General features: G+C 38.1%; 1 protein-coding gene across 2 annotated transcripts; it reads left to right on the top strand.

Annotated features, from left to right (window-relative positions):
• Window positions 1-112: 112 nt before the first annotated feature.
• On the top strand, window positions 113-27,513 carry TSL (Protein kinase superfamily protein). 2 transcript variants are annotated; one of them, XM_089144664.1, is made up of 16 exons: window positions 113-879; window positions 2,133-2,222; window positions 11,563-11,772; window positions 15,412-15,462; window positions 15,658-15,765; window positions 15,845-15,889; window positions 16,459-16,571; window positions 20,573-20,639; window positions 22,136-22,202; window positions 22,400-22,497; window positions 22,641-22,820; window positions 23,039-23,249; window positions 23,439-23,703; window positions 25,125-25,179; window positions 25,743-25,904; window positions 26,184-27,512. In XM_089144664.1, the coding sequence occupies exons 1-16, from the start codon at window positions 664-666 to the stop codon at window positions 26,277-26,279; spliced, it is 2,034 nt and encodes a 677-aa protein (XP_089000790.1). In that variant the 5' UTR covers window positions 113-663; the 3' UTR covers window positions 26,280-27,512. The 2 variants fall into 2 exon arrangements, with proteins under 2 accessions (XP_089000790.1, XP_089000791.1); XM_089144665.1 differs by lacking the exon at window positions 15,412-15,462 and having other exon boundaries at window positions 26,184-27,513.
• Window positions 27,514-27,666: the final 153 nt, after the last annotated feature.

The following is a 27,666-nucleotide window of genomic DNA, read 5'->3' on the forward strand; positions in this document are numbered from 1 at the left end:
GATGTACTTATTTTTCACAAAAAGATAAAAAAAAAAAAAAAAATTGATGTACTTTGTTATTCTTCTTAGAGTTTTCTCCTCAAAGTTATTTTACTTCTTTCTTTGTCCCATCTCCAGGAAAAGCCCATCAGCAAAAACTCTTTAGAGCTTTTCTACTTCCTAAAGGACAAGAGAGAGAATGAAGAAAAGTTTGGTCTTCTTCTAATTCTCAGTTTGAGTATCAGCTTTGAAAGGTCTTTCCCTCCCATCAAGGGTTCAACCTTCCTTCCTCATATCAGAGAAGTAAACCCTTCTGTATCTGCAAACCCTAATTCTCACTTCAATTATATTCACATTGTCTCCCTGCTTTCTAGAGAGCTGGTTTTGGCAGCTTTGCACCATACCATTAGCGCCTTGTGGACAACTTGGTTGTCAATGATCACATATTCTTCCATAGATACTGTTAACCGGAGAGATTTATCTATATTCCGCTTCATCTGTTTTATTGGTTGAGGCTGGTTCACTGTCCATATTAGTTTTGATTCGTAGAACTCATGTTCGGAATGGGTCTCTCTCTGGGAGAAAAGGGGGAATTTTTGAGGATTTAATTGCGTGAGTTTGTGCAGTTTGGATTATCTGAGTTGGGGTTCCTGGAGTTCGTCGTTGAATTTGGTTGTATTCATCATGTCGGACGACATGCTTATTCATTTTTCCTCAAATTCTTCAAATCAGTCCGACCCATCTCTGCCAACAAAACTCGCGAAGCTTGAAGCTAGGATGGCAGGGAAGGCTTCCTCGACTACCCCCGCACAGGCAACCTGGCCTTCCGTTTCATCGGCAAGATTTGGAGCTGTGGAGGATATGCCTGAGCCTTCGACTTCAAGTGATTCTGACGATGATGTGAGTTTTGTCCTTCATTTCGTTTGAAAAGGTCTTTTTTTTTTTTGTTGATTAAAGGGTTAAAAGGAAGTTTGATTATTATTGTTGCTATATGTCTCCCTAATCTATATGACAGTGCAAATTTATTGTTCCTTGTGAATATTACAGTGTGAAAATAAACTTCTTGCTTCTGCTATTGTTCTGGCGATAATTTATGCATTTTACATCTTATTTTACTTTGAATTGCTACATTGCACACTTAACCGTGAAGTAAGTTCACAGATTGTTCTCATCAGCCTAAGTGCTAAGCTATGCATGTTTTTCCTAACTACTTCGCCTATGGGTGTAATATGCTTATCCCCTCCACGTTTAGGTCGTTTACTCTTGATCATATTGATCTCCCTCACCGAGCATTTCAAATGACTGTTATTTATCGGAGCTACTCCTAAATTTGTCCTGATTATTTTGTTCTTTATTTTCTTTTCTTGTTAATGACTCATCCAGATCAACATTGCCATTTCAGTTTTACTAGGTTTCTTGTCATGTTCTCTTCATTGCCCAATATTTAGCTCCTTTACTCTATCATATTGATCTCCCTTACCGAGCATTTCAAATGACATTCTCTCAAACTGTTATTTATTGGAGCTACTCCTAAATTTGTCCCGATTATTTTGTTCTTTATTTTCTTTTATTGTTTATCACTCATCCATCTCAACATTGCCATATCAGTTTTACTTGGTTTCTTGTCATGTTCTTTTCATTGCTCATTATTTAGCTACATTTGTTATTGCTGGCTGTGTAACAGTCTTATAAAATTCCTTTTAAGTTTCAAAGGAATTTGTTGACCAGACAACACTGGAGACACATCTCTCCACTTCACCCATTCCACTTAATCCTTTGTGTGGCATAATCCTCTATTTTTCCTTTATTTATTATTGAGCATAGTATCACTTTATGGTATCTCCCTATCATCAATTGGTTGATTTTTACTGACAGCATAGAAATTTGGATGATAGGCTTCATCTATGGTTGGTCATTGATTTGCTATTTATTGGAAATCTATGAATTGTTTGATTTCAACAGATCTGTGGATGTAGATCTATTAGGAGCATAAGACTTTAGAAGAGATTGTATTCTACTTTTTTACTTTTCATGAGCCTAGATCAAGGATTTTTTGGGCTTTTGTTTTGTTTTTTCATCCATTAAGCTCTATCTTTTATTACGTTCAATAAAGTCTCTCCCTCCCCATTAATGCTAGTTTGCTCCAAATGCAGAATGGTGGTGAGTTTCTTATACAACCCAACACCCAAAAGCGGCAGAAGTTGGAGGAAGATGACCTAACAACTGCTTTTCAACAGTCTGAGGTATAATTTGGTAATTTTTTGTTATTTGGAACTCTATGGGGTTGTTCTGGTCTCTTGTACATACAACAAATTGACATTTTATGAGCTCTGCAATGTTCTTATAGTTTCCGTGTTGGTTTTTTCTCCCCCATAGAACTTGCAGAAAATAGAAGAAAAGGTAATTCTGTACCATTATAAAGCTTACTTTCTCCTCATTTAAATCTCAGCAGTTTCTACCGCGGTTCTGAAAATTTTGTCATTACTTATAAACCAGTAAAGACTCATACTTCAGTGCAAATGGTGGTATAGATGTCCTGCTAAATCTGATGTTCTAGACTACGCTAAAATTGCAAAAAGCACAAGAAGTAGCTGATCAATAAGAAACCAAAATTAATTAACCAGAAACAGGTACATAAAAGAAAGCTTTTAAAGAGGGGAGAAACTTCATATTTTGTATGAACTCACTTCAGAATGGAATACTGCTGTTCCGACCTATTTTATTTCTGCCCCATTTATTAACAAAGGAATTCCTATTTATTCTTTTGGTCTTCTCAAATTTGAGGTACCTCTTTGTTTTTCTTTTTTGGTGCCAATGTGAATATAATCATTCATCCATCCTAAAAGAAAAAAATCTATTCGACATTTTCTTTTGCCATGGTCACACTCTACAACCTCTGATAGTGACACACAAGTATCATGCTTCTGGACGCTGCGGGTATTTATTCCCCTTGCAAACATGGGAAACAAAGAATGATGATATAGATAAATATTGCCTGCTGGAAAGCAATCACTGTTACATGTATAGGAAACATCATTTTTATAAACATTTATTGGGTTGTGTTATTCTAATCCACATTGAGAAATGCTTGACTTCAATGAGTTTTTGAGGTTGTGAATTGGATCTTCAGATATATGGAAGCTGTTTTGTTGAGGTAACTCGAGAAAAAAAAAATGATATTCTTCTGTGGAAGGTGTTTTCAACTGTAGCTTGTTGGTTTTTGTTATAATTGGATCCCCTAGCTTCTGAATTCACAGCAGATACTGAAAGCCAACCTGTGGTTCCCTCTCATGCAAACCCACGTCAGTGTACCCTATCTTTCTCTGATTATTCTTGTCTCAGAGAAACCCATATCCAACCTGTCATTCTTGTTCATCCAATATTTTCCCAGGAATTACTTCATTTTCTCCTTTTTGTTACCTCTCTCTCTCTTTCTGCCCTAAAGCTTCGCTTTCCCTTTCTCCCAGGATCCGTTCACCATCAAAAGTCCAACCAAAAAACAGATGAAACCAGCAGTAGTTTTTGGTGGAGATTTCCTAGTGTCTTAACTAGTACAATTTCTTTGCACTTGCCTTGCGTGGATTTAAACCCTCTTGCGATCTTTTTTTATTGTGGTTTTATCTTAACTCAGTAGACCACATTCTGTTAATTATTTTGCCATTAATTTTGGATGCTTTTATTATTGCTTTGATATTCAAAGCTACAATAATCGTAGTAGCATAAAGATGAGTCATACTTGGAGAAGGTTATTGAATCCTGTCGATACTTTGCCTAAACTGGAAATGCCTGCCAATATTACAACGTAAATATATTAAACTATATACCTCCCAAATCAAGTGTAAAAATTGTATCATCATGTGCATAGGAAGTCCAACTTTTACCATAGTAGCTCGATCCCAAACATCATCATCATCAGCAATGGCAATCCTAGTACTTGAGTCCCAACCAAATTCGGTAGTCTCCAGTAATTTCCTAAATGCTTCATATTGCTTGCCTAGTTTGTATAGCTTGTTACGGAGTTGGTCTTTTGTAAACTAATGGTTGAAAGCATCTTCCATTCCCTTTTTAATGGCACTCCAACCAGCCTTGAAAAATGTAGACTGGGTCTTTTGACCACTATGTACATTTTCAATCATATGATTAATAAACAATTCCAACTCTCGCTCATTCCAAAGAATAGGGTCAACATTGGGCCTTGAGGTCGTAGCCATTATGCAAAACCTTAGATTACACAATATGGATTATGAGCAACATAAAGCTATCTATAGATTTGACGGAAATAGATTAGTTAAGCTTGAATTTAATAAGGGGGGGGGGGGCAAAACAACTAAGAAAATTTAATTTTAGGAAACATAAGGGACAAATTACAATGAGAAGCTAAGAAGAATAAACAAGTTGTAATTCCGAGATTAGAGTTTGAATCCCCTTGGGCCAGGGGCGAAGCCCCTCCTTATATTATGTAATAGCCCCATCCTCAATATAAAAAGCGCCTATTACCACACCCCCCCCCCCCCCCAAAAAAAAAAAAAAAAAAAAAAAAGAAAAAAGAAACAAGAAAAAAAAAAAAAGAATAAAGGAAAAAGCCGTATGTCAACATGTGTATGGAGGAATAAGTTTGAAGGGGACCAAATCTGCCATAATATTTGATGAGAATTTGAGAATTTCTATTTTATTTTTCTAAGAACTGCTTAAGTAGAATCTTGAGTTGATAATTGTATCTGATGCATTGTGGTTGAAATCCAACATTGACTTGGTACAACATTTATGACCAGCAGATTCTGTTAAGAGAAACAATGATAGTATTAATAGTGCATCTTGAAAGTTTTGGTAATACTTGCATGCACAATTCAGACTCTTGGATCCTCTAATTCTGATAAGGAAATCTTTAGACAGGTACATCTAAAAAACATTATAAACAATAGAGATTAGAGACATTATCCAGCAAGGCACATGAGGAAACCTTTTTCTTTTCTCTGTTAGTCTGTTATACAACCCCCGTTTTAACTTGTAACAGTGTTTCTTTAGCCACTAAAAGGTTTTACAGCAGTTGATCCTTCATCATGTATTTTGGTGGATATGTGCTTATCACATTTATCAACTGCTATACTTTGGTTTAAGATTTCTGAAGAAATTGTGGCTTCTCTACATTGGACTTATAAAGAAAATGAAGCTTCATCCTAACAATATTTCCTGTCTGAGCATCTGAAGCATCATTCCTTGTTTGGAATTTTATTTTTAACTCATTTACTGAAGGTCCTTCCTAATCAAGTGACACCTTATCTGACATTACCTTCAATTATATAGCCAACAATTTCTCCTAAAGTTTCTTTAACATTCTATGCTTAATTGTGGCAGTGTTCTCCTGTATCACTATTCTAGGATTTTCTATTAACTCAACTATAAGTTTGCCAATTTAAGGTAATTCCTGGCCAATACAAGAATTAGCAAATCACAAAATTTATTTAACAAAGACAATTAGTAGCTAGACAGAGAGAGACCTTAGCAAGGGGGAACTTGTCGTTCAGGACAATGGTCTTGCCGGCGGTGGCAGCAGAGGAAGGGGTCTGTGTTGAATCAGTGGCTCTGATTAGAAACACAAATCTAAGCTGATGGGGTTTCTAGTTAGAAGGAAAATAATAGGTTTTGTTCGCTAAGCTTCCTGACCTCAATTGGGTAAGAGAACGAGAATTTTTTGCTGGGCAATTCAGGGAGAGTATAAATCCTCTGCTGCGGCTCTGCCATGCACTCTCTCTCTGTCTCTGTTTGGCTACCTGGTTAGTTCATTCTATCGTTTATGGAGGACAAGTGGATACCCAAACAGATGGAATGCTCTTAACCACCAGGAAAAAAAATCTCAGAGATTATGCAGGTGACCACAGATCACTGGTTTTAGCAAGTTTGTGTTGAAGAATAATTAGATTTGGCTAGTAGAAATCCAGAATTAACATTAGCAATAGAGATGACGATTGTGTACTTGTTCCTGGTGAAACGAGATCAATTCTTGAGTTGCAGATCTCTCGAGGAGTAAATGTCAAAACCCAAGTAACCCTAAAAAAAATTGCCAGCAGATGCAGTAACTGGTCCTCAAAATCAGCTAGCTAACCTAACAGCACCTGTTCCGTGAAAGTGCTAACCTAACAGCACCTGTTCCATGAAAGTATGAAGTTCAAAAGTCCAGATCTCTTATACTAGAGCGTGGAGGGATTGGTTGATGGATCTCTTGTACGACTGCAACTCTAATTGACTCCAGCTCCAACTCTCACCCTCCTTTTCCAACTCTAACTCTTGTCCTCCTCCTTGGACTCCAACTTTCATCTTCCTCCTTCAACTCCAACTCTTGTCCTCCTGCCATCGATGGAAGAGCTCTATCAGAGTGTTCAGGGGATTCTAGCAAGGATGTTATGTTTAGAGTGCCAGATTCCATGGAAACTCCTCCTAAAACTGTTTCACTTAAACCAAACCTGCGCCCAAATTTTGCTTCGAGAAATAGATGCAACAACAAATAGTTGTTGCATCGTAAGCGTTTCTCAAAGCAAAAAGTTTCATATATTTCAATTTATGTTGCAAAAATCATGCGAAACAAAACGATTTTTAGGCAATTTGTTGCTTCTCGAAGCAAGAAACACCGGAAACTGTTTTTCAGCGGGTTATCAAACGGGTCCTTAGTTTCGATGTTCGCTTCAACCAACCAGCAATCGAGATATGGCTGAGATGAATTGAAACTGTGTCAAAACCAGGGATTTTTGAGGTAAATCTCGATTATTGATGTGCTGGTCGAAATTGGTCTAAACTAGTCGAAACTTGTTTAAATCATTGAAATTGGTCGTAACTTGGAATTTTTTGGTTGAAACTACTAAGGTTTTCAAAATATTGTTGAAACTTGTCTAAACCCTGGTCTTTTAAAACTAACCACTGGCTTTGAGTTAACCACAATTTCGGCCCCATCTCGGTTGAAACTTGAACAATGGTTACACTAAGGTCAAGCCCTTAGCCTTTGCCAATTTCTGAATGAGAAATTCCACTATGACTGGGGCATGGTGGGACTGGGAGATCTCGCGAGATATCTCGCTATTTTGACATAGCGAGACGAGAGGAGAGGCGAGATCTGCGAGATGGGAGATCTCGCCACATCTCGCCATATCTCGCCGAGATCTCGCCAAGATCTTGCCATATCTCGCCGAGACCTCGCCAAGATCTCGCCATATCTCGCCGAGATCTCACCGAGATCTTGCCATATCTCGCCGAGATCTCGCCAAGATCTCACCATATCTCGTCGAGATCTCGCCATATCTCGTCGAGATCTCGCCTCTCTCTCGCTGCAACCATCAAAATTTGTCAGAAACTTGATTTTTTGTCGGAATTTGTTGGGGATTCAACTTCTAAACATCTTTAAGACATCTACAACATCAAATTATCATCATTCAAGCCTATTTCAACTAGATCTACAACTAAGGTAAGATTTTCTCCCAAATTTGAATTTTTTCAAATAGAATATTCTACAATGGGTGTGTGAGTTTAGTGTAAATATATGTTGATCCACAAGCTTTGATCTAACTTTCATGGAAACCAATTTAATGTGACATTTGAACCTATATGTGACATACTATAGTGATGAGTTGACTTGGGAGTCATATGTGGCCACCGTTCAGAATCAGTTCATGCAGAATGCTGAGTGATACTCTTGCTGTCTTGTAATCTTATTACTCACATACTCTTGTGATTGTGATTGTGAACTTATGGATTATTATTTATGACTTACTAAAAGTCTAAAACTTCTTATGGTTGTAAAATTTTGAAGCCATTTAAGTTCTTTGATAGTTTGATGTGTAATGTATTTAATACTTTATACTTGATAACGTGAATTACTTGATATCTCTACATTTCGGTTTTACACACAGGGTTGACTTAGAAGACGTAGTTAGGGTTATCTTCTCACAATTCTAAGGCCACCAATGTGTTCAAAAGGCCTTAAGTAGACTAAATATCAAATTTCAGCCCAACTGGGGCCCTAAAACCCACCGAGATGGGTCACCGAGATTACGCCAAAATTTTGGTAGATCTCGACCGAGATCTCGCCATCTCAGTCGAGATCTCTCTATTTTGGAGTGGCGAGATCTCGCCGAGAGTGAGATCTCCCACCATGGACTGGGGTGAGGCTAAGTCGGCCATATCGATGCAATGTGTGTGGGCTCTTACGCTATGCATCCTTTGGGAGATCCTATTTGCTACGGGGGGTGAATCTATTTTCTTCAATCTTTTAGCTAAAATGCAAAAAATGAACCATAACTCTAATATTGAATGACTTTGTCTTTCTAGGAGAATAAATGAACGGTGGAATTCAAAAGTTCCGGCCCGCCGTTGGCCGCATCCATCTCAAGAAAAGCCTCAATGCTATTATAAATCAAAATCTTTTTGCCTTCATTCAAAGTTTTGTCTAAAAAGACCCAAACGCGGTCGAGGGTAGCTATCCAAAAGGAAAGCGGGTAGATCGCATTTGCTTGCCTCCTTCCAGCTGATCTACGTGCCTACAGACTAGAAACTAACCGCTAGTAGCTCATCCTTCGGGTGTTGCTTCCAGTGCAGGAGGCCAAGCATTCTGCCAGATGTCTCGGCCTGAGAGCCCCGTTTCTGTTTGGACTTTATATGGATGAGTTAACCAAGAAAATCCAAGATGAGGTGCGGTGTATGTTTTTTGTTGATGATTGTTTTGTTGGATATAGCATAAGCATAAATTATCGCCTAGTTAGAAATGTGGATTCACCTTAGGAACAAGAGGCTATAAGATTAGTAGATGAAAGATGGAGTGTATGATGTGTAACTCTAGTTATACTATGTCAGATAATTATTGGGTGGAAAATGATGAGAGAGATGCCTTCAATTGACCATTTATATATTTGGGGTTTATCATAAGCAAAGAAGATGATGTATATTCTTTCACTCTGAAATAAAGTAGGATGGATGAATTCATCCCAAAAGAAAAAAGGTAGGATGGATGAAATGGAGAGGTGCAACTAGAGTACTTTGTGATTGTGACCGGCATGTTCCATTAAAGCTTTAGGAAAGTTAGATAGGGCTTTCATCTTACCAGCTGTGTTGTATGGGTATACTATTGGGGCAGCTGAGAAGAGTGTTATTGATAAACTATAATTAGTAGAGATCAAGATGCTGAGATGGATGTGTGGAAAAACTAGTAAGGATAAGTTGCCCCAATAGTTGATAGGCTCTAAGAGAATCATTTGATGTGATGTGGTCATGTTCAGTACATGCTTAGGGATGCCCCAGCAAAGAGTAGTTACATGATCCCTGATTGAAGGAGCTAGAGATCTCTACAACAACAACAAGAAGCCTTGTCCCAACTAAATGGGGTCGGCTACATGGATCCCACCTTCCAATCTACTCTATTTGAGGCCATACTAGATACAAGGCCTAAGTTGCACATATCCTTTCTCATTGCTTCTATTAGGTTTGTCTTAGGTCTAACCGTAGTTATTCTAATTCCTTCAATTTGGATTAAATCACTTCTCTATGCAGGGGCGTTTAAGGGTTCTTTGGTTGCAATGGGAAGTAAAGGGAAGAGTGAACACTTTTTAAACAAAAAAAGAAACCCCATGTGATTACATAAGCTACAAAAATTTCATACCATATTTAATAATGACATATTTTACATGTAATCATTATTTACTTGTTAAAATCAAAGGTAAATGAATAGGAAGTAAAGTGAAATTGGATGTCCAGGTATGGAATGATTTTGGAGTTAGTCATGTAATCATATAGAATAATAAATACAAATGATTACAAAAGTTTCTATTTAAGTGTCAAAATTTCCTGTCCCTTTCCATTAAATTCCCCTTGCAACCTAACAAACCATAAGGGCTTTCATTGGATGTGGCCATGCCATCTCAGTCCACTTTCTTGTAATTTATCATTTATTAGAGCTACTCCCATACCATCTAATATGATCATTTCTTGCCTGATTCTTCTTAGTTTTACCATTCTTGCATCTTAACATCCTCATTTCTGCTATTGATCTATGGCTAAGCCTAAAGTGACCAGAGCTGAGTCTTGAAGAATTACATGCATAGCTTGGGTCTTGTGCCAAGTATAACTTCAGGCAGGTCGTATTGGAGCCCAAGGATCCATGTAGTTGGCACCATGTACCTCAGCTTTTCCTGGTTTCTTGGGCCATCTTCTTCCGTTAGGTTTTCCATTTGTTTACTTTCCTTCTCATTTGGTCAATTTTATGATAGGATCCATGTAGATGTGGGATAAGTCAAGTTGTTGTTGCTGTTGGTGGTCATGCGGACAAAGGGCATGAAACAGCCACCCAGTGCACAAGGGTCCAACATTAGCGAGGTCTAGGAGGGTGAAATGCAAGTATAGGGCAATGTCCGTACTTATCTAAACTTGTAAAGTTACCTGCATTTTTTTTTTTGGTTGTTTCTTTTTTGGGGGGGGGGGAAGTTGGGCAAAGAATTGACCATTTTTGAGTCACTTTGGGGTTTTAGGAAACCCTCTTGAGTGCTATGGCCGAGATTGACTTTGCCCTAACTGATATTGATTGATTGCTTTCTGCAATATTTTCCCACACTTTACGTTGTCAATTTCAAAATAAATATTATAGAATTGATGGAAGAAAGAAAAGGCCAATGTTACCAATTGTGTTGATGATTTGAGCTTGGTGGGTACAATGATCCAAAATTAGGTTAAGTATCATGTGCTGTATGTTATTGTTTGTAAATACATGTTAGAGAAGTTTTTAGGCAGGATATATTAAAGAGGAGCTTTCTACTGGTTGGAAAAGTAAAAATCCAGTTCAATTATGAAATTAACACGTTGTATGAATATCTTTGATGTACTCTATCCTCATGGTGATGAGCAATGAGTAATCTAAGAATTTACCAAGGAATTTGATTAACACAAAAGTAGAAATATTTGAAGTGCAATACCGAGCAAAATCACCTTGGGATTTCTACCATACTCTCCTGATCATTCTGAAATTCATGAGTTACATATTTGAATTCTTTTGCTAATGGAGGCTTGAAATAGCAAGGATTTCTACTTGGTCACCTTTTGATGAAGAAAAATCTTCACATATTAGCCTCCAATCTTCCATCCTTGCACAAATAGGTAGACATTGGTGGTATCCATGCAGGAAAAATTCTTCCAAGTTGAGAACATTAGTGAGCCAAGGGAATAACTCCTGGTAAGCTGTATGGTGCAGTGTTTGCTAAAACTAACTACTGAGACTACGACTACTGCTCTTGTCAAAACTCAGTTGAAGTAGGTAATCTTACATTTCTCAATATACTATAAATAGCGACAACTGGAGCACAATAGGTAGAGAATCATATCAGGAAAAAAGAAGAAGTAAACTGATGGTTCTTATGACCTGCTTATCTAAGCTTTGAATGCATTGATGCTTGATTATAACTTCTATTTTTCAGGAGCATGCTTTGTGTTATTGGTGCCTGTGCTTGATTATACTTTCTTCTTTCAGGAGCATGCTTTGTGTTATCGGTGCTTGTGCAAGTTGTCCAGTTTTGATCTTTTAATGTGTTTATTTTGGGGTCGAAAATAAACCAGGTTGTGGCTGAAGGAAAGATAAAGACCATAGAAACCATGGAAATAAAAGCTAATCTGGATGAAGGAAGTAGGAAAAAGCAAGGTCGTGGCAGGGGACGATCTGTTTCAAGCAGGGGACGTGGTTCAAGGGCTAATGATCAAGTGCGGAAACAAGTTCCTCCTTCCATAATATCACCATCAAATGGCCAGCTTGAGAACTTATCACATAAGGTGAGCAGTTATGCATTATCCTTCTACATCATTCTGTAATGTGCCAAAAAAAGCTTTATAAATGGATGCTAGGTAGACATTGATAGCTCTATCTGTTGGGGAGGTCCGGAATTTTACAAGTGATGGTGAGATTTTATTGTAGAGTTTGGTCTAATCTATGAACCAATGAATCAATGATTGCACAAAAGTTTGGTTTGCTCAGCTTGCATGGTTCCCCTATGCTGTTTTTATCCCATGCTTGAGCTCCTGTATGTTGCACTTCAAATGCATCCCTGGATGCTGTGATAAGCCCAAAAAATGTTTAAATGATTCTATCCAGAAAATTATTTTCTGCAAGCCTGAAAGGAAAATGTGTGTCTATGGTAGAAGAAGATGAAAAGAACATGAGGAACCAATAAATTGGTTGACTAGGCAGCAAAGAACAGAAAACGGAAGCCCCAAGCATCCCGAAAATGCACAAGGATGGAAGCTTGTAAGAAGTTGGAGTGGTTGGTAGAAGAGTGCACATATGTGGACCAATGAGCTGTGCAGGCTCTTCACAAACACAAACTCAATTTGTATTTATAATCTACCTCTATCAATGGGAATTACATTATATTTAAAGAAACTGAAAGACTCCTAAAATGGTTCACTAATTCAATAAAGGAAACTAACAAAATTAGAAACCTAATATCCTGTGCAGCTGACTTCTAAAGTAAATAGAATAAACTAAACGAAGATAATATTTCCCCAAAAAACATAAGTTCCTAAATTTCTACTAGACCCATGACTCAAATTGGGTGTGGTTCGTCCATATCTTATCTGGAAACCCAATTGGGTTTAGATCTGCTAAGGTGGTGTGCCTGTATCAGTCTTCTGCTGCTTTAAAAAAAAAGAAAAAAAAAAAAAAAAAAAAAAAAAAAAAAAAGAAACTTGCTCATGAGTTTGTAGAATGAGAGTAGCAATAGGATTTCATTTGCATCCACAAATATCAATTTTGATGGGATGATGATCCAGTGTGTCTTATGGTCAACTGTCACGGTCTTCTGATGGTTGCTAGCAAAACACTGCCTGTTCACTGGGAATCTAAATGTGGGGTTCACAATCAAGACCGAACTGTCAATGGATTCTTTAGTCTCAACTTTGACCAAACCGTGTATTATACAGTTTGATCATCAATCTCATTTATCTGATCTGCCTTCAGACAATTAGATCATGCTTGGCAACTTATCATTGCAGTTGTTAATATTGGCAAGCTCCTGAAGACATGTTGCCAAATCTGAAAGTTTTCCTTAACCCCTATAGATTGCATCACTAGTTGATAGGAGTAAATTGTATAAATTAATTCCATGATCTAGTGGGTATATAATAATAATGGCAGAACTGTAAATAAAAGGAACTCTATGGAGGATGATAGAATCGTAATATTGGAATTCATCTAGAAACGGAAAAAGAGGGTGTTTAGTAGTACATTTTGGATCGGCAAACTTAGAAAAAATTGAAAGAAGCATGACAACGTGAATAATTAAGAAAGCCAGGAGCAGTTTAAGGGGTAAAAGTTTAGAAGGAGAGAGAAAGGTGGGAAGTCGTGGGAGATAGAAAACTGTCACCCACTGGAGGCTGGAGGCTACTACGGACTCCGTCTTTGGCAGGAATTTTGCCACTTTGGAGGTCGTTTCCATTGGGACAGTGGAGTTTTGTAATTGACAGACTGAACTGGCGAGGAATCCGATGGGAGAGGAACTACAGGTATAATTTGATATTTTTCATTTTGATCCTTCTCTTCTCCACCTTTTCTTCTGCCATTTTTTCTTCCCGGTTCGATGCCTTCTACACTTCCCGTCTTTCCTTTTTCATTACAATGGTAGTGGGGCTGGGAGTTGGATTTCTGTGGAAAGGATGGATCTGATGGAGTTTCTGCTGTAGTAAAATTTTTTTGGGGGTAAATTTAATGTAAATGATTTGGAAGATAAAAAATTGGAATTGAAAGGGTGGCTTGGCTGATTTTTCAGAAGGAAATGCGATGGATTTCTCTTTTCTTCTTTTCCCCCTGGTGAACTGGTTATATGACAGGGAATGAAGGGAAAAAGAGGGGGCAGTGGGTTTGGGATTTGATGAGTGAGTCAAGAGGTAGGGTCGGTAGCTAGAATCAGAAAAAAGTTTTGAATATTTTTCTTAAACTGCAAATGGTCTCAACAGTAACAAAAGGGAGGGAGAAGATTAGGGTGAGAGATTCACACCATGAGATATAGGAGCTTCAGCTTTGAAACCACTTCATGGAGGGCCTGTCAGGTGAAAGGGAAGCCTGCAAGAAATCAGATCTGCAGGGAAGGGAAGAGCGCACTACAGAAAAAGGGAGGCAGAGAAGTGCACACACATGCCCAAATCAGCCTCGTAGGTTCTTCACAACACAAACTCAATTCATATTTTTAATCTGCCTCCAACAATGGGGAATTTCGTCATATAAAGAAATAAAAAAACTCTTTAAAATAGGACTAACTTCTCTAACTAGGACACTGATTTAATTATTTAAAGGAGAAACTAACAAAATTGAAACCAAAATATTGTCCACAACTAACCTCCCAAATAAAAAAACAACTACATAACCTTATCACAACAAAATGGGTTGGTTGATGGATCTGAGGGAGGTTGGGATAGTAATAGAAATATGAAAAGCTAAGAAGAGAAGCTAACAAGGAAGGATGTAACATAAAGAGTCAAATCAATGGTCAGTTGCATCCCAGGAACATCCTCCCTCCCCAGTACAATGGGTTGCCATATGGATCCTTTTCCTCCAAAGTCCAAACAACTCTACCTGCGGTAATACTAGGATGGAGTCCTACTTCATGCATATCCTTTCTTATACCTCTAAAATAGTCATTTTAGGCCTGCCCCTACCTCTCTTAGATCTGCCCAACTGAATCTGTTCTTTCTTATCGGTGCATCCATAGGTCTTCGTTCAACATGACCATGGCACCTTAAGCAATTCTCATGGAGCTTGTCTTGTATTGGTGTGACTCTCAATTCACAAGACAGTCATTCCATATTCTAGCAGTCCTGGTCTTGCCTCACATCATCCTCAACATCTTCATCTCTGCTGTACTCATCTTATTTATGTTACTCTTCTTAACTGCCCAACACTCCACCCCATATGCCATAGTTGATCTTATTATTTCCTATAGACTTTGCCCTAAAGACAGGCATGCATTTGTCTCAAGCACTCTTGATTACTTCTCCATTTCACCATCCTAATTTAATTCGGTGGGAAACATCATCTTCTATACCCCCCCCTCTCTCTTTTTTAAGACAAGAGAAAGAGAGCCAGGGGTTTTGGGTCATTCTATGTACAAAGGGGGAAGGTATTTGTCAATTTCCCTATAAATTATTGGTTAACCTGTCAAGCTTTAGCTCAAGCCTAAGTGATGGCATATCTTTGTATATTGGTTAGTTATTTGATTCATCTTCACAATTCCTGAGTTTGCTGAAAATGTCAGAGAAGCTGATGTGAACAAACCTTGACGAAATCATGAGTATCTGATATAGTTTGATGTGAACATTAACTTGTTAAAATATTGGGCTCTAAATTGTTAAGGGTATTCTTTGCAACTTCTTGTTATTCCATACAGGCTGTAAGCCTTTTCTTATTCACTCTTATGGCAGGAGAATGGGGCCAAAGAGCAGCTGGGGAAGGATGTTGACACAAATTTGGGGGTATCATCTTTCATTTTATGCTTCTATTTCTTCCAAAATGAATTTAGTAGAGCTGATTGTTCTGTTTCTCCAATTTGTATTGATCTTTTCAGTTTTTGAAGGCAAATGTTGTCATGACCAATTGCTGAAAGGGACATCAAACTTTTGTTTGTTCTCATGATTTTTCTCCCTTTTTCTTTAATAACCTGTAATCAGGAGGAGCTCGTGTCTTTACGTGCAAGGGTTGCATCATTGGAAGAGGATCTCCAAAAATCTCTTCGGGAAACATCTGCTCATCAACAGCTTTGCCGCCAATTGGAGAAGGTATAAGTCATGTAGTGTCAGAATAATGGTTATAAATCTACTGTATAATTTCTTATTTGCATCTTTATTGTGTCTACAGGAAGTGAAGGATTATAAAGATCATGAACAACAAATGAAGCCAAAGGTGCTATTCTTTCTGTACTTAAGAGATTTCTCTTAGTGATATGCTCTTTTATAGGCTGATACTATTAGTTGATCTCAAGGGGAATTGTCCACTTTATGGTTGATCAAGATAAGCTTCTCTGGAAACCCACAAGAGTGACAATTCTGCAAATCCTGATTGGATTCCTTAGTATATTGAATGGGTGGATTGTCCAGAAGCTAAGCTCTTGAAGCTGGGGCCTCCCAAATTGGAGTGAAACATGTTACCCTTGTGCCATTTATAACGTTAGGCTAGAATTGAGAATAAGAACTCGTCCAAGCTTGTGAAACACTTGTCACCCCAGCCATCAGTGGTAACAAAGGCTTTTGCATGTTCTGGTATCATAATCAACCGATAATTGGTCTTGCTTCATTGTGCACCAATTACTCTCCTTTTCCAAGCATTATGAAATTTTTTTTTTAATAGCTATATGCCCCTTTCTTTCTAGTTTTCTTTGCATTATACTTTTGTCATCCTTAGCATGACATTCTCCGTTTCTGTGGTTAAATTATTTCTTATGGTCATTCGACTTGGTTTTGACTCTGATGCAGAGAATAAAATTAATATCTGATCTGCTGATATCTGTTTCAAAAGCTGAGAGACAAGAAGCACGATCAAAAGTACGCCAGGAATCTTTGAGGCTTGGAAATGTGGGTGTAATCAGGTATTGATTTAATTTTTGAAGAATGAGAGATGTAGAATATTTTTGTGTTTGGATTTGTTGTCGAGGACTCAAGGCAACTAACAAGGTACTGGATGGGTGGTTAGGAGACAAGGTACCCTAGACGTGCATTACATCTTTAATGTCTATCAAGGTTTAGTTATTGGATTCCATACTTATATCAGTCTTGGGCCTATTATAGATAGGCCTCATTGAACTCAAAATACCTAAACATTCAGTTTTTTGGGTTAATTCTACGGTTCCCTTTATCAATTTCACTTGCTGAAGTTGTAAACTTTTTTTTAATATTTTAATATTTTTATTTTTTATTTTATTATATATTTACCAAGGGGTTTTTTTCTGTATGTAGTGAAGATTGATTTTGATATCTTGATTAAGGGTGTAATGTAACTATGTAGATTGGAGTGTCTAGATTCACCCATGTTTAATGTGTTGTGTGGTCGAATTTTTAATGTGTTGATCTTGTGATTGTGTAATCGCTCTGTAATTGTGAAAATTGTGGCATTGCCAATCATTCTCTCTTTTCCTCTCTCTATCAACTTGGTTTTAGATCATGTTCCCTTTAGGAATTTATTTTAGGTCTCCTGTCTTTACCATTTCCACCACTCAAGTGGTCCAATTTTCCCACCTTGAGGGCATCCTTTTTGGCTGATCACTTCGGTCTTCATTTGCCACTGCCCTCTGACCACCACTTGCCATTACTGATAGTTCCTATGGCCTTTTTAATGCCTTGCATGCTTGCTGTCACATCTTCTTGGGCCTCAGCAGCCACTGACGGTGCACTCTAGCCCCACCGATGCATTTCCTGCCAATCGTGATGCATTTACTGGCTCTGTTTAGCTTTACAAGTGTTGTGATTACTGTTTGATGCTTCTTTGAGGTTTATTTTGCCCTCTTCTTGGTTCTCTTACCTATCCCTATCTTGTGGCTAGCAATTTCTTTCCGGCCTCTAGTGCATTTGGTATGGGTAGGGTAAGGTGTTTAACTATCAGAAGGATGGGATAGATTTGGATAAATTTAGGGTTTTGAGATACCCAAAATTATCTGGTAAAGGAAAAGGATCTGTAGTTGGGAAAAGAAGGGGGTGTAGAAGCTTGCTTGTCAGGTATGAGGTGGGTTCTTTGAACTTCAAGGATGTTGGTATTTCTTCCCTCTTCTTTGTTTCTTTTCGTTTCTTTCTTCTTCTTTTCTTTTCCCGTTTTTCTGTTTCTATCTTGCTGCAGGGAAGAGGGGACAGAGAAAGAGAGGCCGAGAGGGTTAGAAGGGGCGAGGAGGTGTTGTAGGGCAGGGGAGGGGTAGGGGAAGGGCTAGAGGGAGTTGTAGGGGGTTAGGGGTATTGTGGGGGCCTGCTGCTGACAACGCGCGGCAGCAAAGAAAGGGGCTGGGAATGCTTCACAGAACAGGGGAGCGGAGGGGAGGGTCTTGAGGGGTTGGGGAAGGTGGGGGAAAGGGGCTGGGGATGCTGTGTTGGGAGTGGAAAGGTAGGGGGATGACCTATGATGGAGGGGGAGAGAGAAGAAAGGGGCTGGGGTTTGTTTACTTTCTTGGAACTTGCTGGAATTTCTGGAAGAGGAGTGCTAGACAGAGTGTATCGCTGATCTATGAAGAAGAAGCTTACTTTAAATCCGCCTTGGCCCCCCCTCAAATAGGAACCACAGTCCCCAACTCAAATATTCTTGTTTGAATAATCAAACTTAAGAGCATACAAAGAAAGAGTAGGCTTATTTTTAGCCTACTAAAAGACTCCAAAGGTAAGTGGGTTTCCTTTATAGATTAGGATCTCTCACAAATAATCTCTTTTTTTTTGGTAAACCTCACAAAAAATCTCAACCGTCCAAAAAATACTTATACATCTAATGAAATCTCCTTGAAAATAGATTCCCCCTAAGACTCAAATACTAAAGGAACTCTTCTTGTAAATAAAGACTGACAAGAGTCTATCTTTAAAGAAGACTCCCAAGGACTCAGAACTTATCTTTAACTCAAACTAGAACCAACCAGGACTCTCTGAAAATTAAAACCAGAAACTAATTAGGGCTGGGATGGATCAAATTACCCCTCTTGGAGGGTTCGGCTGCCCTAGGTGCACAACTTTGGAGTGGCCTTGGGGCCCACTGCAGGGTTTCAGTCAGGGGCTGGATATTTTCATCACCGCCAGTGATGCATAGGCTGCCAGTGCTGCCTCTCCCTCATCATACGATCCATACCCATATGCAGACTGCATACTGCTGCCATCATCAGTAGAATAAGTAGATGAGCCCCCGCGCCTCACCCAAAAAAAAAAAAAAAATATCCGCCATGTGCTGATGATGCTCCCCCATATTCATATGGATCATATCCATAGCCATAACAAGCCTGATTTTCAGATTCAACACTCTCCATACCATTGTAAATATTTAATATTCAGATCCTCTAGACTCATCCAAGTTCGTGGACCCCATGGAGCTTGCCAAGTTGGCCACATCCATCTAGGAACTATCCTCAGGAAGTCCACGCCTGCAGCTACCACTGCGATGGCTATATGTACATGCTGGTGATTCCTGTGGCACAGTTTGAATCGGCTGAAGATGACTTTCCCCTGTGGGCATCGGTACCTAGCACCACAGGCACCTTCTCATGCTGCGCCTGAGAACTCGCAGTGAGATTGCTGCTGGGCCCAAATGCAGCTGGTGGGCTGTGCCTCTGTTGGAGCCTCTCCCTTCTTCTTTTCTTCTTCTCCATATTATCTTTGCTTTACTAAGTTCTATTTACTCTCAGTATTTGTTAACATGTTTAACTTTTGAATGTTTTCCTTAAAAAATGTAAACTTTTTTTTTCCAGTCTTGTATCAATACAGAGTACTGGTGATGGCAGAATAGGCATCCCTGATACTAATTCCTTCAACTATGACGACTTTATGTAATACACATTATGCAATGATAAGCTATATTAGGGAAAGGTTCGGTATGCTTGTTGTACACTGTAAGCAAGCACTCGCAGGTGACTGATTTCAAAGGATGGATGAAAGAGAGAGACGCATAGCATGATAAGCTAGTGGTATACTGTTGAACTTAGAACACCCATTCCTCTCACTTTATATATTTATGTTGTATGCAATATAGGATTTATGTCAGTTCAACATCATATAGTCATGCTAGTAATGACCTAATATGAGAAAGCCAACATACGATGAACAAAGCTCAGGATACAATGTATGCATATTAATCAAAAGACGATGTAGCAAACATAAATAAAAATGAACTCATAATTGTCAACACCGTGTGTTGTTGTGCTGACGTAAGAAAGAGCTTGGATGCCTACGTAGGGCCTAGGTGATGACCTGGCAATGATGCTAATACATTCTTCTCTGGTTTGTATCACCCCAAATGAAAAAAGAAGGTTATTATTAATGTAAGGATCGATGAAGAACACAACTCCTAGGTTATAGGTTACCTTTCAATTTATGTTTCACCCACAAAAGTTGAGTGAAATCTTGTTTCTTGTTTTTTGCCCCCTATATTTTTGTTGTGTGTCCTTCAGAGCAAGTGATTTAATATAATTATGCTTTTTGTAAGTGTTATCTTTTATTAGTTGCTTCTTTAAACTTGTTGCCACTTGTTCTTTCCAAATTGTTATGTATCATGACATTTAACAGAGAAGAATATGTAGACCAATAGCTAAAGGCGTAGGCAATGTTGGTGAATTTACTACATATATTCTGGGTTTCATTCAGTTGAGATTCTTGTAATAAAGGAAACATTGTTCAGATTGGTATGCTACAAAATATTTTAAAAGAGAGTGCACTACGTAGGAAGTCTTTTTTTCCCCACTCATTTCTAGTATGTTTCCTATGGCACTCTCCCATGTTTGCTGACATTTGTAAGTGGAGAAAACAAAGGGTCATGAAGCTAATGCTGAATGTTATTCCTTGACATTTATGTCTAGTCCTTTTAACTTCATGAGATTGTTAATTTCTGTTGGCTTGCTACTTTGTTGCTATGCAGAGCTGGAACTGTCATATCTGAGATGTGGGAGGAAGGGCAAGTGTTGAAAGATCTCAATGCACATCTTGTATGTCCTTTTTCAGTCGCTAATTCTCTGCTTTATAATGGTGAAATCTATTGTCTAAGCTTGCTGTTTATTTTATCTGTAATTTATCATTTTCTTATTGCTTCCTTCATTAATCTCAATGCTAATGGTGTGTGTTATGCCACTGCATGTACTTCAGAGATTTATACTTTTTATCTTAACCTCTGAAGTGACAATAGTATACCACAATAAGAAATCAAACTTAATGTAGAACCTGGGCAGAACCGAATCAGCTTTAATATGGCCAACTGGACCAGGTCATATCAGTTAAGCTAGTTTTCTAGGAGAAACAAAAAAATGCCAAAACACTGCTTACTTGAACAATGTCAGAGATGTTTTTTCTTTGTGTTAATAATACCAAGATCTTTTGGATCCCAAGAACGCATGTCAAGACCTTTTCAAAGGCTGAGGATATTATTTAGTTAGCTACTATTTTAGTATTCATGCATGTAGCTGAATAATAAAGCTAGTAGTTTCTGCTTCTCTTAGTTTCTAATTCCCGACAATTTTCTATTTTGTTCTTGCTGAAAATATTAGCTAAATATATCAGTAAAGTCTAGTTTCTATTTTAAGATGTAGTTTCTGTATTCACATGTAACTTGTTGATCAAGCAAGAGGGCTTTATAAATAGTTAGGCTATTTTTGGCCCCCACAGATTATATTGAATTGATGAATGAAGCTCTGTTTTTAGTGTATTCTTTTGTCTCTTGGATAAGTGTAAGAAGCGGTTGGGCCTTGCTGTGAGAGCTAAACACCTAGGATATAGGGAACCTTGTTGTCTTCCTACTGATCCTAGGGCTGAAGGAGTCTTACTGAGAAGCTAAATTCATCTGTCCTTTGTTTCTTCTCTTTATAAAAATCTCCTGTTACTGTTCCCAAGTTGCTGCTGCTGCGGAGACGGTCAAGTTGGGTTTATTCCACTCACAAGCTACTCATATAAGGTTGCTGCTCCTTTAATTGGTTGAAACATCCATCCTCCCATCCCCTCCATTTGAAACTTCTCTTTAGTCTGCAAATTCACTCATTTCTGCCCCTATTTCTAGTTCTCTGACTTAAGGGTTTAATGGGGCTAAGTCATCTTACTCTTGGGACATGATGGTAATATGACGGTCTTCAATCCAATTAGAGTTCTTAGATACCGGTTGAGGATGGACTGATGATCCATTTGGGATTTACGGAGGCTTGTTTGAGGGTAGGCCAGACTCTGATTCAAGTCTTCTAGTAACCACACGAACTCCAAGAACTGGAGCAGTCCTTACCACTTTAACTGGTGTCCTGCTTGAGATGCTTATGGCTATCTGATGAAAAGAAGGTCCGACTTCTCCTGATGGTGTTACTAGATCTTATGAATTTGTTTGCATTATATAAATTCAAGTTTATTTGGGCCAAGGCCTTCTTGTAATCTTCTTCTTCAATTTTTGTGTATTTCTTTATTTTCTTGATATTATTTTGAATGCGTATGTCATTTTATTTCTTAGAGACATTTATTGGAAACTAAGGAGGCTATTGAACGGCATCGGAAGTCATTGAAGAAACGGCAATCAGGTGAAGATCCTTTTATCCTTCAAATTCCATCAGTATTCATTCTTAATTATATTGTGGGATTACTTCTATAGTTTGAGCAGAAAAGATATGATTCTTTTTGTTACATGTTTTTCCTTTGGACAACTGTTTACTTTTCATTAGACTGGCACAGTAATGAAAGCTTTTGAATGACTTAAATATTATGTTCTGCCTTGAAGACAAGGGTGAGGGCGGTGATGCTGAAACAGGGATGTCAGAAGAAGATTATCTCGTTCAGGATGAGATTTGTAAATCCCGTCTAGCTAGCATCAAGCGTGTAAGATATACTTTGTTATATTTAATTTCCAATTTCCTTTTTCTCAGATACCCTCGAGTTTGATTTTGAAGAAAGTGGTTTGCTCAGTTTGTCATTTCTAACCATATTATGTTTGGCTATTTATATTCCATAATTCCATATAGGAGGAAGAAACTTCATTACGTGAAAGGGATCGCTATGAACTTGAGAAGGGAAGGCTTATACGTGAAATGAAGCGTATAAGAGATGAGGATGGTTCCCGTTTCAATAATTTTCAGATTCTGAATCATCGATATGCCCTCTTAAACCTTCTTGGGAAGGGAGGTTTCAGTGAGGTTTACAAGGTACTATTCTGCTTCTGCTTCGTCTCTATTTAAGGACTGTTTCATTAAGAATTTTGTTTTGCATTCTGGAAGTGGATGTATTCACCGAACAAGTGGGACAAAAATCCTTCTGTTGAGCCCTCGTCCTCCTATAAAATGGCCTATGTTTTTTTTGCCTATGTAGGCTTTTGTAAGAGTATACTCTTTTGCAGTGATTTGAAGTGTGAACTTTCAAGCAGGCATATGACTTGGTGGAGTATAGATATGTTGCATGCAAGCTGCATGGATTGAATCCACAATGGAGTGAGGAGAAGAAGCAAAGTTACATCCGACATGCAATTCGAGAATACAACATTCATAAGAGTCTGGTGCATAATCACATCGTGCGACTCTGGGATATCTTTGAGATTGATCAGAACACATTCTGCACCGTCTTGGAATATTGTAGTGGTACATCTATAAATCTACCTTTGTATGATTCGTTTCATGGTAGTTGTATTCTGTCATAGTTATGTGGTCTAAGAAAACAATTAATTAGTAAGATTCTCAGTGATACCTGAACAATCACTTCTTGAAGTGATAATGACTTCTTATAATCTGGCAGGTCTACCTAAACTATTCTCATTTATTTTTGCTCAGGTAAAGATCTTGATGCAGTTCTTAAAGCAACACCTATGTTGCCAGAGAGGGAAGCTAGGATCATTATGATTCAGATATTTCAAGGTCTTGTTTACTTAAACAAAAGGCCACAGAAGATTATCCATTATGATTTGAAGCCAGGGAATGTTCTTTTTGATGAGGTTGGAGTTGCTAAAGTAACTGATTTTGGTCTAAGCAAGATAGTGGAAGATGATGTTGGATCTCAGGGCATGGAACTTACTTCCCAGGGAGCTGGAACATATTGGTAAGTTGTGCTTCCCTTTGGTTTTTAACACATTGAAAACAATCTCATTGTCTTGGAAATATCTTGAGCATTGTTTGTTTTCTTAAATGCTGGGTTGAAATAGGTTAACATACTAGGATCACATCTATCTGATGGTCAAAATGTGACAAGATAAAGAAACCATGTGGAACAAATAGATGAGGCAGAAGGCTCCAGGCTGGGGCATGGCTATGATGGTTTTCCAGAACAAAAATAAGAATTAGAGGGAGGAAATGCCATTTTTCCACACTTATGCATGACTGGAACCAGTGTTGTGACATGACGGGCCAGCCTTATTTAATAGTGATATTTTCCAGTTTTGAGCAATTAATATGAGAATGTTTTCTAATCTCTTTCAACAATTGAAAATTCTTGTTGCTTTAATATTTGTATTAGAGAACAAGGAAGTGACTCTTGTGTTGATTGACTTGATTCATTTGGTACTGAAACCTCAGTTAAGCTAGCAAGAAATCATTGTCCCTACTCCCTAATTCGTGATTGGGGACACACCACCCTGATATGCTGTTCCACTTTCTTATCTTTATTTTAAACCTGAAGCTTTAGGGGTCAGTCAAACATATACAGGTTTATAGGGTTGAAACCATTGAAACCTGGTCAAAACCATGCATTTTTAAAAGTACATTCTTAACTCTCTCCTAGTTTCAACCGAGATTTGCTTCCATGGTCAAACATATAAAAAGTTGAAGGTCAACCACTGAACATTTGCCTTTTTTTTCTTTTTTCTTTTTGACAAACATCAAATTTTCTATACCTTCCAGGTTTCCACTTGGATGCTTTTTCTTACAAGGCAAACCATTTATGTGCTTAATAAGAATACTTAGTTCTGCATTATATCAGTATGAAATGATTTTGAATGCAAAAAGTGACCAAAATTTTGCTGAAAGCAGGGAGAAATTTTAAGCACACCATGATATTCCTCATGAGTCGTGGTGCTTCATTTAAACTGTTATCAACACCAAATTTTTTTGTGAGATTTTGGTAGTTTCAACTGAAATCTCAAACTCTGTTTCTAGCATAGGGCTAAGTTTAGTATTTGGTAGCCTTAGTGCAATGCCTTTCCTATGCTTGCATAAATCTACGGGCGCTTCTCTGGTTTCCTTGTAATCGAAAATTTAGGTTGTGTGCTTTAAGGTTGGGTGAGCTATGATTTGACTTGCATAAAGTTCAGTACAATAAACCTACCCTGTTTTCATCCTTTGGCTATCCTGGATCTTCAGTCAATTAACTATAGGAATGTATCTTTTTGTTCACTACTACATTTTAATGGTTGGTTTTGTCTAATACTTTGATATGAAGCATTTTTAATCTTTCCCTCTGACACAACACTTTTATTGTGTTTAGTCAAGGCACTACTCACAGATATGCTTTTTGTCATCTCTCAGGTACTTGCCTCCTGAGTGCTTTGAGCTCTCCAAGACACCACTAATATCATCCAAGGTATGTTGCCTCCAAACCTGCATTTGTTGCTTTCTTAGGACTTCTAGTCCTCTTGTAATGAGTGATAGTGCTGGAAGGAAATTTTAGTCATTACTGAATGGTTTTTAGTAACTGTACATATTGTTTTGGTTCCACAAAATATCGTTAGATATAGGAATTGTACGAACAAAATACGAATGATTAGAGGGTTTCATATTCAGAATTGTACCAGATGCCATTGGATATTTTGTAGCTTGGATATCTTCCTGTTACCGGAAGTTTCTGACAGGTCGGTAAATTACCCAGAGGGACGATGGTTCCTTTGGGGAAAAAGAGAGTTGAGGTTCCCTTTATACACATTGTATTCCTCTAGTTACATTCTATTGTATCCTACCAATCTTCGCACCTCATTTGGTAAATCAAGTTAATTGTGGATGGGTGAATAAAAATGTGAAAGCAAGGTGTAGCACTGAAGTTTTAATGTCCCATACATGTTACCAACTCTAGTATGCATTTTTGATGAGCTTTCCTGGTGTATGTGCTTGGAAGAGATCCTTATTAACAGCAAATGTAATGTTCAACAGGTTGATGTGTGGTCAGCTGGTGTAATGTTCTACCAAATGCTCTTTAGTAAACGCCCTTTTGGGCATGACCAGACCCAGGAGCGAATACTTCGCGAGGATACAATTATTAATGCCCGCAAAGTGGAGTTTCCAACCCGGCCTGCAGTCTCAAACGAGGCAAAAGTAAGCTCTTTTATTTTTTGTACTTACTAAATGCCCATCTTTTGTTAGCATCTTCTGGTGTTTTGGGATGCTCTAGTTTTCCGATAAAATCTAGAAATTGAGTACAAAGTGATGTTTCCATATGATTGTTACAAGCCTCTGATTCCATGATCTGCTTTTAGCCACTTTGTGATCCTTCCAAGAGGAACAATGCATTAGGTTTACCTAAAGAGGGGTTATTTCCCGGATAATCTAGCTATAAATAAAATAATGCTGTTTCATCCTTTCTGATTTTTGCAGGATTTTATACGTCGATGTTTGACGTATAACCAAGCTGAGAGGCCTGATGTTCTAACCATTGCACAAGACCCTTATCTGTCTTTTGCAAAGAAATGATGGAGAAAAATTGGAGTTAGATGATGGACCCAGTCACATAAATGACATACTTGGAACATTTTTGGGTGGAAACTGTCACATACCCAGAAAAGAAATTTTGTAAATGTTGTCCAGCTTTTGTGTTTTCTTTCTTGACTTGTACCTTCACCTCCAACATGGATTTTTTTGGGTTGGGGGTGGGGGAAGGGGGCTGTTGGTTGGGGAAGGGAGGGGTATTTATGGTTCAGCTTGAGTTCAATTGCTAAGTTGTACATTGGTTTTAGTTTTCATGCTAGTGAACTTTATGTTGTTATTTAGTTTCTAAATCTTTCAAATTCAGTATGGTCGATCCTGTTTGTGCCTTGAATTCTTGAACCCAATTCAGAGATTGACGTGCTTCAACATATTTTGGTATGTTGATGGTAGGAGAGGGGCCAAAGCTGTAGCCTGTAGCTGATCTCGTTACAATTTGGGTTGTGGGGCCAAAGCCCATTTAGTACAGTAAAGCCAACCTGACAATAGGCTGATCTCTTTACTATTGGGAGTATTATTAGTATGCTTCTTGTAAAGCATATTGATTTGGGGTTTTGACTTTGGTTAGGTGAGAGCTTACCATTTCTGGACTTTTAGAGAGATCTCCATTATAATCTTCTCTTGTTTGTAAATTCTACTTCAGCTTTGCCAGAAGATGTAACTCAATTACTTCAGCTTCGGCAGAAGATGTAGTGCATTGCATTGATATGTAAATCTTGTTAAATCTTTCCATCGTGTTTGACCTGCTTTTCATACCTTATTTCTTTGGTGCATGTCCTAATGGTTGAGTTGTTCCTTTGGTAGTGCATGATGGGATAAAGAATCGAGTGTGTTTCGATATACTTTGTGTAACCAAAACTGTATTTGGAAAAATGCTCAAAGAAAATTTGAACTGAGGTATTCAAAACAAAATTTTTGATGGCCATGTCTCTACTTTAAGAGCTCCTAAAAGAGCTTCTCCTTTGGATCAGGTTTCTTGAAGTTTTGTAGTTTGAGGTGGTGTGACATGGTAACAAGTTTTGATTAGCCTGAACATCATAGAGATAGATATTAGAGAAATTAAAAACAGAGAAAAATCGATGCCACAGTTTTGCCAACGAGAATGTAGGATCATCTGGATAACCTCTTTATGATGTTGAATATAAGTTTAAGGTTACATGGGTAAGTCCTTCCTTAATGCAGCATACTTCAACAAATCCACCTCCAGTGGTTTGGGTTGATAGATGAGAAGGCATAAAATCTTGATTTTAAGAAGATAAGTCCTCACAACTCACCTGAATGGGTTTAATTGATGAGTGAAAAGTAATATTCTTGATAATTGTTCTCTAATATAGATTCAAATGCAAATCAATATTAGGGCAGAGAGGGTTTAGCC

This window comes from Hakea prostrata, chromosome 2, assembly GCF_041222555.1.
Source record: "Hakea prostrata isolate BN-2017 chromosome 2, UWA_Hpros_2, whole genome shotgun sequence".
NCBI lineage: Eukaryota > Viridiplantae > Streptophyta > Magnoliopsida > Proteales > Proteaceae > Hakea > Hakea prostrata.

What these genes read in the sequence shown, in the direction of transcription:
- TSL (XM_089144664.1), top strand. Translation starts at nt 664, where the DNA reads ATGTCGGACGACATGCTTATTCATTTTTCCTCAAATTCTTCAAATCAG. An exon ending in ATGTTGACACAAATTTGGGG is followed by an intron (nt 15,463 to 15,657) that starts GTATCATCTTTC and finishes ACCTGTAATCAG; the next exon opens with GAGGAGCTCGTGTCTTTACG. An exon ending in CACCACTAATATCATCCAAG is followed by an intron (nt 25,180 to 25,742) that starts GTATGTTGCCTC and finishes AATGTTCAACAG; the next exon opens with GTTGATGTGTGGTCAGCTGG.